This window comes from Amyelois transitella, chromosome 6 (genome assembly GCF_032362555.1).
Source record: "Amyelois transitella isolate CPQ chromosome 6, ilAmyTran1.1, whole genome shotgun sequence".
NCBI classification, from domain to species: domain Eukaryota; kingdom Metazoa; phylum Arthropoda; class Insecta; order Lepidoptera; family Pyralidae; genus Amyelois; species Amyelois transitella.
The window spans coordinates 1881873-1896893 of NC_083509.1; the positions used below are offsets into that span (position 1 = coordinate 1881873).

Genomic DNA, 15021 nt, shown 5'->3' on the forward strand with positions numbered 1-15021 from the left:
GCCGTATGTATGTATATATGTATAAATACAAATATCTATTTTTTTTATTTGTTGTTTCTTCACGCGTTTTCTGCTAAACTAATCTTGTTGAAATTTATATGTAATTTAAAGTGCAAAACTCTTTATCCCCGTAAAAACTACAGTTCCATTGAAATTTAAAAAGACAAACAATTTAATATAAATTTATTTTTTATAAATATCTTAATTAATTATCACTAGAAAAAGTTAAATTAGTTACTTACATTTCATTTATTATACATTTTCACTTTCATGTCGCTTTAAAGTGATTTACATTTAGATTTCAACTCGCACTATATAGAAAATGGTGTTTACAATGAATCACATAGATAAGAATACCAACTTCGTTATCATAGTATCGCAGATGATAGGAATATTTTTCTGTGTGTGTCAAAATCCAAATCCTTTGTATCTTTATAATGGTACCGTGTGGTTCCCGGCACCAGTAGAAAAAAGGACCACCTCATCTCTTTCCCATAGATATTGTAAAAGGCGACTAAGGTATAGGCTTATATACTTAAGATTCTACTTTAAGGCGTTGGACTAGCAACTTGTCACTATTTAAATCCCAATTCTTTTATTAAGCCAAATAGCTGGATGTGGCATTTCAGTCTTTTGAAGACAGTTGGCTCTACCTACCCCGCAAGGGATATAAGTAGATGTGATCATTATGTATGTATTAATAAAAGAACATCTAATTTCTCATATCATAACCTAGAACAGTCCTTATCCTTATCTATAACAAAATCCGGTGCCGGTTTCTTCAAATCCCCCTTTTTCCCTATTTCCTCAGCCTGCTTCACGGTGTCTGGTAAGGAATTGTCTGCCGTATCAGGCACGAGGAAGGTGATGAGACCAGCTATCAGAGAGACGCTGCCGAAGACCAGAGACGGTAGACCGGACCAATAGTGCATCTGAAATTTAATGATTGCAGTTTATTTGAATTATTTAAATGTTGGATATAAAAAATGTTGTTGACTAAATTTAAAATATAACAATTTAAACATCATACATCTTTTTTATTACATAATATTTCATCACTAGCTGTGCCCGCGAGTTCGTCCGCGTGAAATAGTTATTCGCAAAAAAACGTCACTCGCAAGCAACGCCTCTTCTTCAGCGTTATGTTTTACGGCGCGGGTGAATTTTATATCGGTGTTATTTTAAAATCTTCTAAGATGTTCATTGAAATAAAGTGATTTCAAACACAATTTTTTTCACAAATAAATATTCTTTATCATGCATTAATTTCGACCATATTTGATTACCGTAAAAACGGTTCTAGTGAGCTAATCTTAAAAGATAGACATATACTGTCGCGGACATTTTTTCAGATTATTTCAAAAGGAATAATTCTTTACATATATTTTTGGTATTTTGAACCGTTTTCGCAATGATGAATAATTTACCCCTTTTTTTTTCACATTTTCCATTTTTTCTTCGCTCCCTAATAGTTGCAGCGTAATATTATATAGCCTAAAGCCTTCCTCGATAAATGGTCTATTCAACACAAAAATATTTTTTTGATTTGAACTAGTAGTTTCTGAGATTAGCGCGTTCAAACAAACAAGCAAACAAACTCTTCAGCTTTATAATATTAGTATAGATACTATTCGCATTTTTTGATACAGTTAAATTCAAACCTCAGTCAAGTTTAAGTATTATATCTCAGGAGTATACTCCACATATTTTTTCCGTGGGAACTTGCAATTAACCAACCACAGCCATAATCATCACGCCGCAGTTAACTATGACATATTTTCCTAAGGGACGCTACTCGGCAGAACAAATTGTATGAAATGAAACTAGTCGGCCGCCCACACCTGCTTTTAACTAAAATTAGTTGGCTTTAATACGGCTGTAATGTAAGAGATAAGTAAAACAGAAAATAATTTAATACATACATATGGTCACGTCTATATACCTTGCGGGGTAGACAGAGCCAACAGTCTTGAAAAGACTGATAGGCCACGTTCAGCTATTTGGCTTTAAGATAGATTTGTGATTCAAATAGTGACATATTGCTAGCCCATCGCCTAAAATAAGAATCCCAAGTTCATAAGCCTACCCCTTAGTCGCCTTTTACGACATCCATGGGAGAGAGACGGAGCGGTCCTATTCTTTTCTATTGGTGCCGGGAACCACACGGCACCCAAACAAAAAAACTTACCAATAAAGGAGTCTGAGGTGCTATTATAGATCCAATCCTTCCTAATGATGAGCATAAGGCGTGCATTGAGTTCCTGGTGTAAGTCGGGAACAGCTCCGATGTGAACATGTAGGTGATGGTGAAGTAGAAGGAGGACATCAGCTTGCTCGCCATATACATGATCAGGGAGAGCCAGGATAGATCTGGAAAATGTATGTAACAAAAATAAATGTAAATCAAATAAAAACCAAATTAATATGTCTTTTGTAAGAATAATACAATGCCGTGTGGTTCCCGGCACCAATACAAAAAATAATAGGACCACTCTATCTCTTTCCCATGGATGTCGTAAAAGGCGACTAAGGGATTGGCTTACAGACTTGGGATTCTTTTTTAGGCGTTGGGTTAGCAACCTATCACTATTTGAATCTCAATTCTATCATTAAGCCAAATAGCTGAACGTGATCATTCAGTCTTTTCAAGACTGATGGCTCTGTCTACCCCGCAAGGGATATAGACGTGTCCATATATGTATATGTATGTATGTAAAAATAAATTGTCAGAAAAAAATATCGGGTTTCACGCCGATGATAAAAGTACGAATCAGGTCAATTTTTTGGATGCGAGTTTAACATTTGTACTCATCACAAAAAGTGCACGACGCCGCTAAAGAAGTTATCACTTCAATAATAATTTAATATTTGATTGTTACAATAGTGGAATGAGGTAGTCTCTGCCTACCCCTCCGGGAAAGAGGCGTGATTTTATGTACATATGTATGTATGTACAATAAAATAAGGCAAATCCTTTAAGACTTTGCGTAAATATAAAACACGGCGTACAGTACGCAGAAAGTTGAAAAATTTGAAATAAAAAGTATTCAATCTCTTCTAACATAAGAATAAAACTAAGAACTTGTCATTCCTTGGAATATTTAAAATTTTGTAATAAATAGTTAAATGACAGCTACTCACTGGCAGGTAAGAATGGATGAGCCAAACATAAAAACGCTCCAACCAAAAACGATGTGATCAATGGTGCTTTTCTTTTAAAATAATTCTGTGACAAAAGTATAATAAAATTAGCCGGAACATCCATTAACGATGTTAGAGCATAATTTACGTATTTATTCCCTCTTAAAGATACCGAATTTATTGATAAACCATAAGCCACGAAGGTTGACGTTGTCCACCAGACTAAGCATATCAGAAATCTCTTTAAAATTATCTTTGACTCAAAAGTCATCTTCAACAATCTGAAGAAATTAACACTCTTTTCTTTCTCACACTCCATTTTTTCCAGAAGCGTTTTATCAATTTTTATTTTATTCTTTTCCGCAGCTTTCTCTATTATTTTAATAGCTTTATCTTTCTTTCCTTTTATAAGCAGCCATCTTGGACTTTCATCTATTAGGAAGAGGTAGGCAAAAAATAATAATGCCGGCATGTAAATGACTCTGAGGAATGTTCTCCAGTATGTAAACTTCCATGCTGAAAGGGATACCAAGACGCCTCCAAATGGATATCCGAATGAACATAGAATGTAGAATAGAAGTCTGTTTCTTGATGATACTATTTCAATTGCTGTAACAGAAAAGAAGTGTTATTTAAACATTATCTATTATTTGACTTTAATACTTAAGACGAACACACAAAATAAAAAGAATCTAATTTATTTACGATAAAGAGAAATCCTGATCAGATTTCGGGTGTTCAACACATCAGGCAACAGTTGAGAAAATATTGTAAGGCTACGTTTAGCTGGATGACATAGTGATTGTTTCATATAGGGGATAGGATGTGACGTATGTGTGTATAAAACATCCAATGTATAAAGTACCTAGTTATCTTTCAGAACTGAATTAAGTACTTTGAATTTAGAGAGAATCAAACTTAACACAAGTACATCAGTCTCGTAAAGAAACGAGAAAAACTTCGGTGGTCGAATTGGTAAGGTGCACGGTAAAAATGTGTAACCATTCATACATAAAATCACGCTTCTTTTACGGAGGGGTAGGCAGAGACTATCTCTTTCCACTTGCCACGATCTCTGCATACTTCCTTCGCTTCATCCACATTCATAATTCTCTTCATGCAAGCTCGGTGGTTTCGGGTACATTTTGACCTGACCCTTTACCAGGACGTCCTTAATTTGATCAAGATACGTTCGTCTAGGTCTTCCCACTCCGACCTTTTCCGCTTTGTGTAACCATGATCGAACCAATAAGGGTTAAGTTTACCTGCAAAGGTTGCGGAAGTCAGATGTGAATCCCTTCGTGTAAAAACCTGAATCATCTATGGTCCAGGACTTTCCCAGGCTCTTCTCCAGAGTGGTGAGGATGCAACCGGTAATAAGCCAGGAGCAAGAAGAAACTTAACAAAAGTACGAATCGCTGTTATTAATACATTTAAAAAAAAAAGAGGGGAACCTTATTGACTGACTACATTAACATAATGTCAAAACTTAAAGCGAAACCGCCGAGCTTGCATGAAGAGAATTATGAATGTGGATGAAGGAAGTGGGCAGAGATCGTGGAAAGAGGTAGTAGTATGTAGTGTGGGTGTAGTCTCTGCCTACCCCTCCGGGAAAGAGGCGTGATTTTATGTATGTAGGTATGTAAGTATGTCAAAACCTATAGGTAGAGATTTAAAATTTGACATCTAATATTGTTATGTGTTCTAAAAAAGAACTAACCGTAAGTTTCCTTTTGTTTTAGTGTCTAATATACTTAAAATTAACTTACTCAATATGAACATAGGGGAACAGGAGTCTCCTATAGCGCCTTCTAAAAACTCCAAGGCAATGAACAGCCAATAATTTGACGTGAAACTTCGTGCCACCCCGAACACTCCGCCCAACATTCCGGTTATAACTATAGACAGCTTTCTGCCTAACCTGAGGGATAATCGAAAATTATAAAGGAAATTTAGTTTAAATCGAAGATTATAAAGGAAAGAAAAAAAAATGCCAAACAGCTGAACGTGGCCTATCAGTCTTCAAGACTGTTGGCTCTGTCTACCCCGCAAGGGATATAGCCGTGATTATATGTATGTATGTAAAAAGGAAATTCTTTTTTCCCAAAAAAAAAAGCAATAACCAAATTGTGGTAAGATAATTTTACATGTTTATAACTTGGGATTCTTCTTTTGGGCGGCGGGCTAGCAACCTGTCACTATTTGATTCTCAGTTCTATCATTAAGCCTAACAGTTAACGTTGCCTATCAGTTTTTCAAGCCTGCTGGCTCTGTCTACCCCGCAAAGGATTTAGACGTGATTATATCAACAAACAAGCAAACAAATAAAAAATAAGAATCCCAGGTTCATAAACCAAACCCTTAATCGCCTTTTACGTCATCCACTTTTATGTCTTTTTTGACCTAGACGAACGTATCTTGATCAAATTAAGGACGTCCTGGTAAAGGGTCAGGTCAAAAGTACCCGAAACCGCCGAGCTTGTATGAAGAGAGTTATGAATGTGGACGAAGCGAAAGAAGTATGCAGAGATCGTGGCAAGTGGAAAGAGGTAGTCTCTGCCTACCCCTCCGGGAAAGAGGCGTGATTTTATGTATGTATGTATGTACGTCATCCACGGAAAAGAGATGGAGTGGTCCTATTCTTTTTTTATTGTTGCCGGGTACCAGGCTCAACATTATTTTATTGCGTTTTTTTTTTGTTACAAATAAACTATAATTTTTGATTTTGATAGAATTAGTCACATAAAACTTCCAGTGGGTAAAGGGTAGCTAAGGATATTTTTATTTCTGAGTATTACCAAGGGAGAACATTCCCGGACAAATTAACCAAATACATTATAAATGTACTGAACTCGAGATATAAACAACATTGATGTTGCATTTACAAGTTTTCATCCTCTCAGGCTTCTTACTTAGCCGTATACTTTCAGTTTAATTAAGAAATGCACTTTTATTGCAACCACATCACATACAGTTTAGTTACAAAGTCTAAGCCATCCGCAGGCACGTTTGGATCATTATTGTTAAGATTTAACTACACAGATGTGTCTTGATTTTAACGCCATGTCGTTGGAATAATTTATTTTGTAGTATTGTAACAAGGTTTTTCGTTATCTCATATTATGCTAGTTAAATTCCTATAGATGTCGTAAAAGGCGTCTTAGGGATATAAGCTTGGAATTCTTTTTTCAGGCGATGAGCTAGCCATCTGTCACTATTTGAATCTCAATTCTATCATTAAGCCAAACAGCTGAACGTGACCTAACAGTATTTTCAAGACCCCGCAAGGGATATAGACGTGATTATATGTTTGTATGTACAGAATAATCATTATAGTGTTTGATACCTATATACGTTATATATTGGATGTTTATCTAAATACGTATTTATTATAAAATATAGTATCGTTGAGTTAGTATCTCGTAACACAAGTCTCGAACTTACTTCGAGGCTAACTCAATCTGTGTAATTTGTCCCGTATATATTTATATTTTATTTATACCTATTGGTTAAGATAAAAACAGTGAATGTATTACTAGAATGCAATGTGTATGCGCACGAGGCGAATGTAAATACTTTTTTATTTTTTAAATAGTTCTCATGTAAGTTACTTTTTTACATACATACATATATATGGTCACGTCTATATCCCTTGTGGGGTAGACAGAGCCAACAGTCTTGAAAAGACTGATAGGCCACGCTCAGCTATTTGCCTTAATGATAGGATTGAGATTCAAATAGTGACAGGTTGCTAGCCTATCACCTAAAAAAGAATCCCATGTTTGTAAGCCTATCTCTTAATCGCCTTTTACGACATCCATGGGAAAGAGATGGAGTGGTTCTATTCTTTTTTGCATTGGTGCAGGGAACCACACGGCATACAGTTACTTTTTTGACTTTTTTTTTTTTGAGAGTAAATTAATATCTTTGAACCCAAACCCACCTGTCTGACATAGGCCCAACGAGTAGAAGGCCGACCATGTATCCGAAACTGTGCATAGTCCCGACCAAGGTCCTTTTCCAATCTTGACACGCGAGACCAAACTGGAAACATTAAGAGTAACTACATTACTTATCGTGACATTAGGTACTTACTTGTCGAACCAAGGGTTGGCCTATGACCATGATCCGATTGATATTAAGTCAAGTGACCTCCGACTGACCTTGTATATTCATCATCAATCAAGTCAAGACTACCCCTTAACTGGCGTGCTGCAAATATTGATGTACATACATACATATACATATAGTTACAACTATATCCCTTGCGGTGTAGACAGAGCCAACAGTCTTGAAAAGATTGATACGCCACATTCAAGTGTATGTTGGAATCGAGATTCAAATAGTAACACGTTGCCAGCCCATCACCTACAAGAACAATTCCAAGCTCATTAGCCTCTCCCTCGCAACATCCATGGGAAGATATGGAGTGGTCCTATTTTTAAATGCCGGGAACCAGACGGCAAATTATGAATGTACATGAATCGAAATAAATATATAGTTTAATGAATTCTATAATCGAGTCAAACGGCTAAACGTGGCCTTTCAGGCTTTTGATGACTGTTAACTCTGTCTGCCCCGCAAGGGATATAGACGTAATTATATGTTATCTTATTGTCTGTCTTCTGTAACCTTGGTATAATAAAGAAACCTAACCGGCTTGTATGAAGATTACACATTCAATGTCTAAATGTGTAGGTTTACTCACAATTTTTCCCCTCTCAGTAATTAAAATTAATTCAGGTAACTTATAGGAGAGTGTTAAGAATGACTCAGTAAATCTTCAATAGGTATAGAACAAAGGCATAAAATGATAAAATCAACACAACAGTTTTATAATATTTTTTATTAAATATAACCTATACTTATAAAAATATTATCTATACTCGTTACCAATGATAATGAAAATAATCACGACTCAATAGTAAGTTATTTATCTACTATAACAGTATAACTCTAATAAAAACTCTTCCGTATAGATACATACATAATGATCACGTCTATATTCCTTGCAGGGTAGACAGAGCCAACCGTCTTGAAAAGACTGATAAGCCAGCTGTTTGGCTTGATGATAGAATTGAGATTGAAATGTATATACAGTTATAAAAGTGGAAAACTGATATCTAGAAGGTAGACCCTTACACTAATGTAGGGAAACAGTACAATAGGATTTTCTTCAATTTCTATGGAAACGATAAATATGGAATTTACTGCCGTAAGAAGTTGCACTTAGACACTAGTACCCGATAAAAACTGGACTTATGACATCATTTTGATATTGTCTTATAAACAGAGCCATATTTTGGTCAGGGAATTCTATTCTTCTATTTTCTTTACATACATACATATAATCACATCTATATCCCATGCGGGGATATATATATTTTCTATACTGTACATTTTTGTCTTATTTTGCCAGGCATTACTCGAAGGGCATCAAAATCATAACTCATAAAAAATTAGTTTAATATACAAGGTATCTCACGAATCTATTGGAATAATTCACATACACAATTGATATAATAATTTAAATTTCTGGTTATCTCAATGAACAAAATTAATAAATTAAAAAAGAAGAATTCCTTCGACGATGGAAAATTCAAGAATTCTTACTAATATTACTAACTTAATAATACATACATATGGTCACGTCTATACCCCTTGCGGGGTAGACAGAGCCAACAGTCTTGAAAAGACTGAATGGCCACATTCAGCTATTTGGCTTAGTGATATATTTATTAATTTACTAGCTTCCCCCCGCGACTCCGTCCGCGCGGATGTCGGTCTTCGCGTAGATGGTTTATTTCTCCATTTTATTTTCAGTCCGGTCAATTTAGACCAAAAAAATAAGAATGAAGCTACATTAATTCCCATCAAGCTGAAAATGAGTATAATTGTTTAAAACACAATCAAAAGCATTATTTCAAAATTCCCCATGATTCCGGTTTAAGGAAAAAAATTACCCAAGGTTAAAGGTAAGAAAATGGGATTTTCACGATTTTCTTCAAAACGGTAAGTTTTATAGGAAAATTACCTCAGACATAGATTGTAGATCATAAAGATATCTATAAAAAGGAATCAATATTTTTTTTCAATAAAGCTACCGTTTCTGAGATATTACGATGCAAAAAGTTGCAAGCATCATGATATGCATAAGCACGTCTCGTATATACTCTATGTAGCAGTAACATAAGTAAAAATATTGTTCTGTCGGTAATTTTAACTTGAATTCAAAATATAAAATATACATAAGTATAATGAAACCCAGTCCCTTCATTTATACTGTAGTGAAACCTTGAGACAACATCTGTCTCTCTGTGTAATTGTGTACGTGGCTAGGGTCGTATAGCTGCTTTATCTCAGAATGCTCAACACATGAAATACCGTTAGTCTTTAATAATAGTAGTCCTTGCGGGGATACCGTTGTCGGCTATGGACACCACGGCCTCTCATGCCCTAGGAGTGCCTGCCGTTTAGGGCGCCATGCCGCCCTAAATGATATAATCCTCCGTGCTCTTGCCACCATCCATGTTCCACCCGTTCAGGAACGAAACGGTCTGGCTCAGGATGATGCCAAGAGACCGGATGGTATGACTTTGGTACCCTGGAGATTGGGGCGGCCTTTGGTGTGGGATGTTACTTGTGTGGACACACTTGCGCCGTCTCATCTTCAGGTTACTAAATCTAACGCCGTTCTGCTTCAAATGAGGCAAAAAACCTCAAAAGGCGCAAATATGTAGTTATCGGTAATATCTATACTTTTGAACCTTTTGGGGTAGAAACTCTGGGACCGGGGGGCCTATCTGCCCATCAGCTTTTCCGACAATTGTCGAAAAAGCTAATTGAGGTATCTCTTGACCGGAGGGCTGGAAATTATCTGGCTCAGAGAATCAGCATTGCCATTCGAATTGGCAATGCTGCCAGCCTTCTGGGCACATTCCAGCATGTTGATGCTATGGAAGGACTGTACAATTTATAAATTAAATTTTAGTTTGTAGTCATCTTTTTTCTTTCTTTTTATAAGTAGTTTTAGTTTTAATTTGATTATTGCATTGAATTTGCTAATTGTAATCTCTATTATTGTCCTAAGATGATTTTCTTCACTTAGGGTTATTCTATTTTTTTTTAATAATAAATGCGAAAGTTAGTCTTGAGTGCCACTGCGTAGTGAAAACACGTGTTTATTCTAACTTATTTCAGACTTTTTCAAGTTTAATAATAAAAATGTTAAAAAAAAACGCGCTAATTGTACACTACCTCAGAGGTGGCGTGGAAATGGATGCATATTATGACGCTTGCAACTTTTTGCATCGTTATATCTCAGAAACGGTAGCTTTGATGAAAAAAATTATTGATACCTTTTTTATAGATAACTTTATGATCTACAATTTATGTCTGAGGTTATTTTCCGATTTGAAAAACTTACCGTTTTAAAGAAAATTGCGATATACCCATTTTATACCTTTGACCGTGAGTAAGTTTTTTTCCTTAAACCGGAATCATTGGGAATTTTGAAATAATGCTTTTGATTGTGTTTTAAATAATTATACTCATTTTCAGCTTGATGGGAATTAATGTAGCTATGTAGTATTTTTTTCATAGTAATTAGTAGCGGCCCGCTTGTGCAGCAAACGGTTCAAGCCAAAGCCGACTTTCGGCGCTACAGGTTACGGCGCTAAATCCACTGCGGGTAACGCAACGTGTGTTCGCGGTTCTACAGAACAACGTCTATGGATAAACTGAAAAATTAAGATTTTTTTTCTTCGTATTTTTTCGGGATAAAAAGTATCCTATTTTACGCCCAGGATAATAAGGTATAATTATACCTAGTTTCATCAAAATCGAACCGTTAGTTTTCACGTGATGCCTGAACATACAGACAGACAGACAAAAATTTTTTTAATCACATTTTTGTGTTTGGTATCGATCCAGTAACACCCCCTGCTATTTATTTTTTCAATATTTTCAATGTACAGAATTGACCTTTCTATAGATTTATTATATGTATAGATTTTATATTAATATTTTATCTTCATCTCTTTGAAAAGGAGTACGGGGTGAGTTTTTTAGCCATCAGATCCTGGATTGGTTATTGATATAACCAATCCAGGATCTGATGGCTAAAAAACTCACTCCTTTCATCCACGGACAAGAGACTCTTTCTGACACAGACAAGATGGTACTAACCTCAGCAACGAAACTGTTAGGATCTTCGTACGTCCACTCCGAGCACTCTGCAGTGGAATTTGCCATATTTGTGCACGTGTCGTTACCAAAACCTTCATCTTTACATCTGAAACAATAGCGTTTATTATAGATATATAAAAATATTTAAGAAATAGACAGATAATTATAATTGATATAACTGGGCAAACGATTTACGGGGACTACACAATTTATATATATATATAGTATCTAATCTATACTAATATTATAAATGCGAAAGTTTGTGAGTATGTCAGTATGGATGTTTGTTACTCTATCACGCAAAAACTACTGAACCGATTACGATGAAATTTGGTATGTAGGTAGCTGAAGAACTGGAATAACATGTACTTTTTATCCCGGAGTTCCCGCGGGAATGATTCCACGCGGACGAAGTCGCGGGCGGCCTCTAGTATAATATAATACAAAGGATATAGACGTGTTTATGTTATTTATTTATATATTTATGTACATCAAGGGAAAAAAATAGAATATAACTTAAAATAAAGAGAAATTCAGTACAAGGGCACTACTATATTGTATGTATGTTTGTTTGTATCAGAAATACGGTATATTGTTAATTTCACATTTCTGATCATTTTCATCATTGATCCGTACAGCCGTGGCCTTTCAGTCTGTACGAGACTGTTGGCTCTGTCTACCCCGTAAGGGAAAAATACGTGATTATGTATGTATGTACGTATTTATGTATATATATGTATATGATCATTTAACCCAGCATACCACAACATTTCACTAGCTATGACCATTTCCAGCTTACCAAGATTCCATTACATTTGGTTTGACGTCATGTTCAGCATATCATGGCATTTGTTTGGTGTAAATACAGGATGTTCACAAATAGTCAATGAAAACAAATCATGAAACGAGAAGATGATGTTTGAAATATTTGTATGATACCCGGTAGGTACTTTAAAAAAGAGCAGCTCTCTCCTATGATTGTCGTTATAAAATACGAATTTATGGTAAAATTAAAAGACGAAAGGAATTAATTATTTAATTTCAACAACCGTAATTAATATATTGTACCTACTGCCGGTTGACTGGAAGACCCTTCATGGGATAAGTCCGCCATTGCAAGTGATTAGTTTCTTTTATAACTATGTACTTACTATTTTCTTTTTACTGTGTTTCTTAATTAAAAAAGTTAAAATTTCTATGCAATAAAGATATTACAAAGAAACAAGTGATTTTGGAAATTTTGCTAGAAATTTCGGCAGATAAATTGCATAAAACAAAAGTCAAATCAAAATCAAATCAAATCAAAAAAAAAAAGTGATTGCTGGATTTGATGCTATAAAGATAAGAAAGGAGTCAATAAACTTCATTAATTACCATTTTAAATCAATGTTGCATGAAACGTTCCATAAAGAAATCTTTAAAACGTTTTAACTGTTATTTTATTCAAATGTTGCTGTTTAATGTTGAAGCATTTAATTGCAAATGCTGCTCATAATTTTCTGTGATTCTCACTTCATTTAATTAATTTTACTTTATATCTTTGCTTTGCAATATCATTTATACATACATACATATAGTCACGTCTATATACCTTGCGGGGTAGACAAAGCCTACAGTTTTGAAAAGACTGGCAGGCCACGTACAGTTGTATGGGTTTATGATGGAATTGAGATTCAAATAGTGACAGGATGCTTGGCTAACGCCTACAAGAAGAATCATGAATAAACAAATAAAGTGTACAAATATCAAGAATAAAAAAGAAAAACTTACCTATAACTAACTTCTTCAGCTGAGAACACGAAATTACTGCAAAACACAGCATTAGAAGCCAACGCTAGAAATGACCAAAACATGAAAAGACAATGATATCTTCCAAATACATTAAACTGCGTTAAAACTTTGTCCAACTCGCTTATCTTTTCATTTCCACTCATTTTGAAAATGTTTGGTACAGTTCTTCCAAAATGTAAAAAAAAAATAAAACTAGTTCGAAATTTGAACGTTTCTGCTAAGCAAATGGAATATTTCGAACACAAATTTCAATTGGTTCAAATTAACTTTTTTTTTAATCACAAACAATGATACGAACTCCACCTTTTTTTAAAATTAAAACTATATTGACAAACAAGTGTTATCAGCCAGTGAACCGCGGATGCAGTGTCGAGCGAGGCATTATAACATCGTCATGGTCGCCACGGCCGACTGATCAGTAAATGTGATTGTTAAATGATTGTTTGACTGAGACGCCCCCCTCTTTGGTATGTGGGTTAATACTTTCTTCTAGACAAACATTGACATTTTTAAGAATCGATCTTTAATTATCTTACTTCGAGAATAAATATCTAAGTTAAAGAAATATTCAAGGTTACTTTGAAGAATACAAGAACTTTGTATCATACAGATTTGTTTTTGTTTATAATTATTTTTTTTGTTTTTACCACAATCTACTAGACTGATTTATAGGAAATTCGACAGAATAACCAAAGCAGCTCCAGTTTTTATTTAGCTCTTAAAAATAGCCCATATAAACAACAGCAATGCTCCTCATTATGATTTTTATACCGTTCACAATTTCTACTGAGGTACCTTCATCAAAATATCAGGTCAAAAGTAGCCGAAACCGACGAGCTTGCATGAAGACAGTTATGAATGTAGATGAAGCGAAAGAAGTATGCAAGGATCATAGCAAGTGGAAAGATGTAGTCTCTTCCTCTTCCTCTGGGAAAGAGGCAATTATTTAAGTACAATTTTCACTGAAAATCGATCTATTAGATAGTTCGATTTAAAAATACCGTTTTCTTTTATATTGAGGGGCCAAATTCACAACATTGTTTGGGACATAACGTATTTCTGACATTAATTTATGCGTATGCGACAGTGAAAGTCAAGGCTATTTAGTCTGTGACCGTGAGTGATGGTCACCACGCATTCCATTGATATTCTTAGCATGCAGAGAAAGTAAAAAATAAATCAGACAGAACAATATTTGTAAACAATGAGAATTCACTTAAAAGTCTTGAATAAAACTTACATTAATACATATAGTCACGTCTATATCACTTGCGGGGTAGACAGAACCAACAGTCTTCGAATGACTGATAGGCCACATTAGGTTTTTTGGCTTGACGATAGAATTGAGATTCAAATAGTGACAAGGCTACCTTACCACCTAAAAGAAGAATCCCAAGTTTATAAGCCTTAGTCGCTTTTTACGACGTCCGTGGGAAAGAGAATGAGTGGTCCTATTTTTTTATATTGGTGCCGGGAACTTGAATAAAAACTTATCATATTTACATAATCACGACTTTAACCCCTAACGGGGTAGACAGAGCCGACGATATCGAAAAGACTGGAAGATCACGTTCAGTTGTATGGCAAAAAATAATAGTTATTCCATCAGTCACTTCTGCACATTCGCGGTAAGTAGATGTAGTGGTCCTATTCTTAAGTGCCGGCCGAGTATCGAACCAGAGACCTTATGACTCAGAGGCAAGCACTTAAACTACTACGCAACAACGGCCGACAAAGTTTAACAAAGTAAATATAGTTGTTTTTTATTGTTTTATGATAATATCTTTATGGTAAACAGACACATATGCTGTCAGTAAATAAACCTATTGTTGTTTCACATTTTAGATATTTCAAACACAACTTAACAATTGAATTCTTACATGTGTCGCGCATTCCAATAAA

General features: G+C 35.1%; 1 protein-coding gene across 1 annotated transcript; it reads right to left on the reverse strand.

Moving 5' to 3' along the window:
- Positions 1 to 248: 248 nt before the first annotated feature.
- Positions 249 to 13508, reverse strand: LOC106134544 (organic cation transporter protein). The gene is made up of 7 exons (XM_060944662.1): positions 13099 to 13508; positions 11329 to 11434; positions 7085 to 7185; positions 4911 to 5062; positions 3142 to 3750; positions 2189 to 2370; positions 249 to 932 (listed from the first exon to the last, which is right to left on the reverse strand). Exons 1-7 carry the CDS (start codon positions 13260 to 13262, stop codon positions 726 to 728), a joined length of 1521 nt encoding a protein of 506 aa, XP_060800645.1. The 5' UTR covers positions 13263 to 13508; the 3' UTR covers positions 249 to 725.
- Between the last annotated feature and the right edge of the window lie 1513 nt (positions 13509 to 15021).

Bases quoted from the DNA above. Each gene is read 5' to 3' on its own strand.
- LOC106134544 (XM_060944662.1), bottom strand. From the start codon at position 13,262: ATGAGTGGAAATGAAAAGATAAGCGAGTTGGACAAAGTTTTAACGCAG. The intron at 11,435-13,098 runs GTAAGTTTTTCT...CTATTGTTTCAG, and splicing joins GCTGAAGAAGTTAGTTATAG to ATGTAAAGATGAAGGTTTTG. The intron at 2,371-3,141 runs GTGAGTAGCTGT...TACATTTTCCAG, and splicing joins TCATCCATTCTTACCTGCCA to ATCTATCCTGGCTCTCCCTG.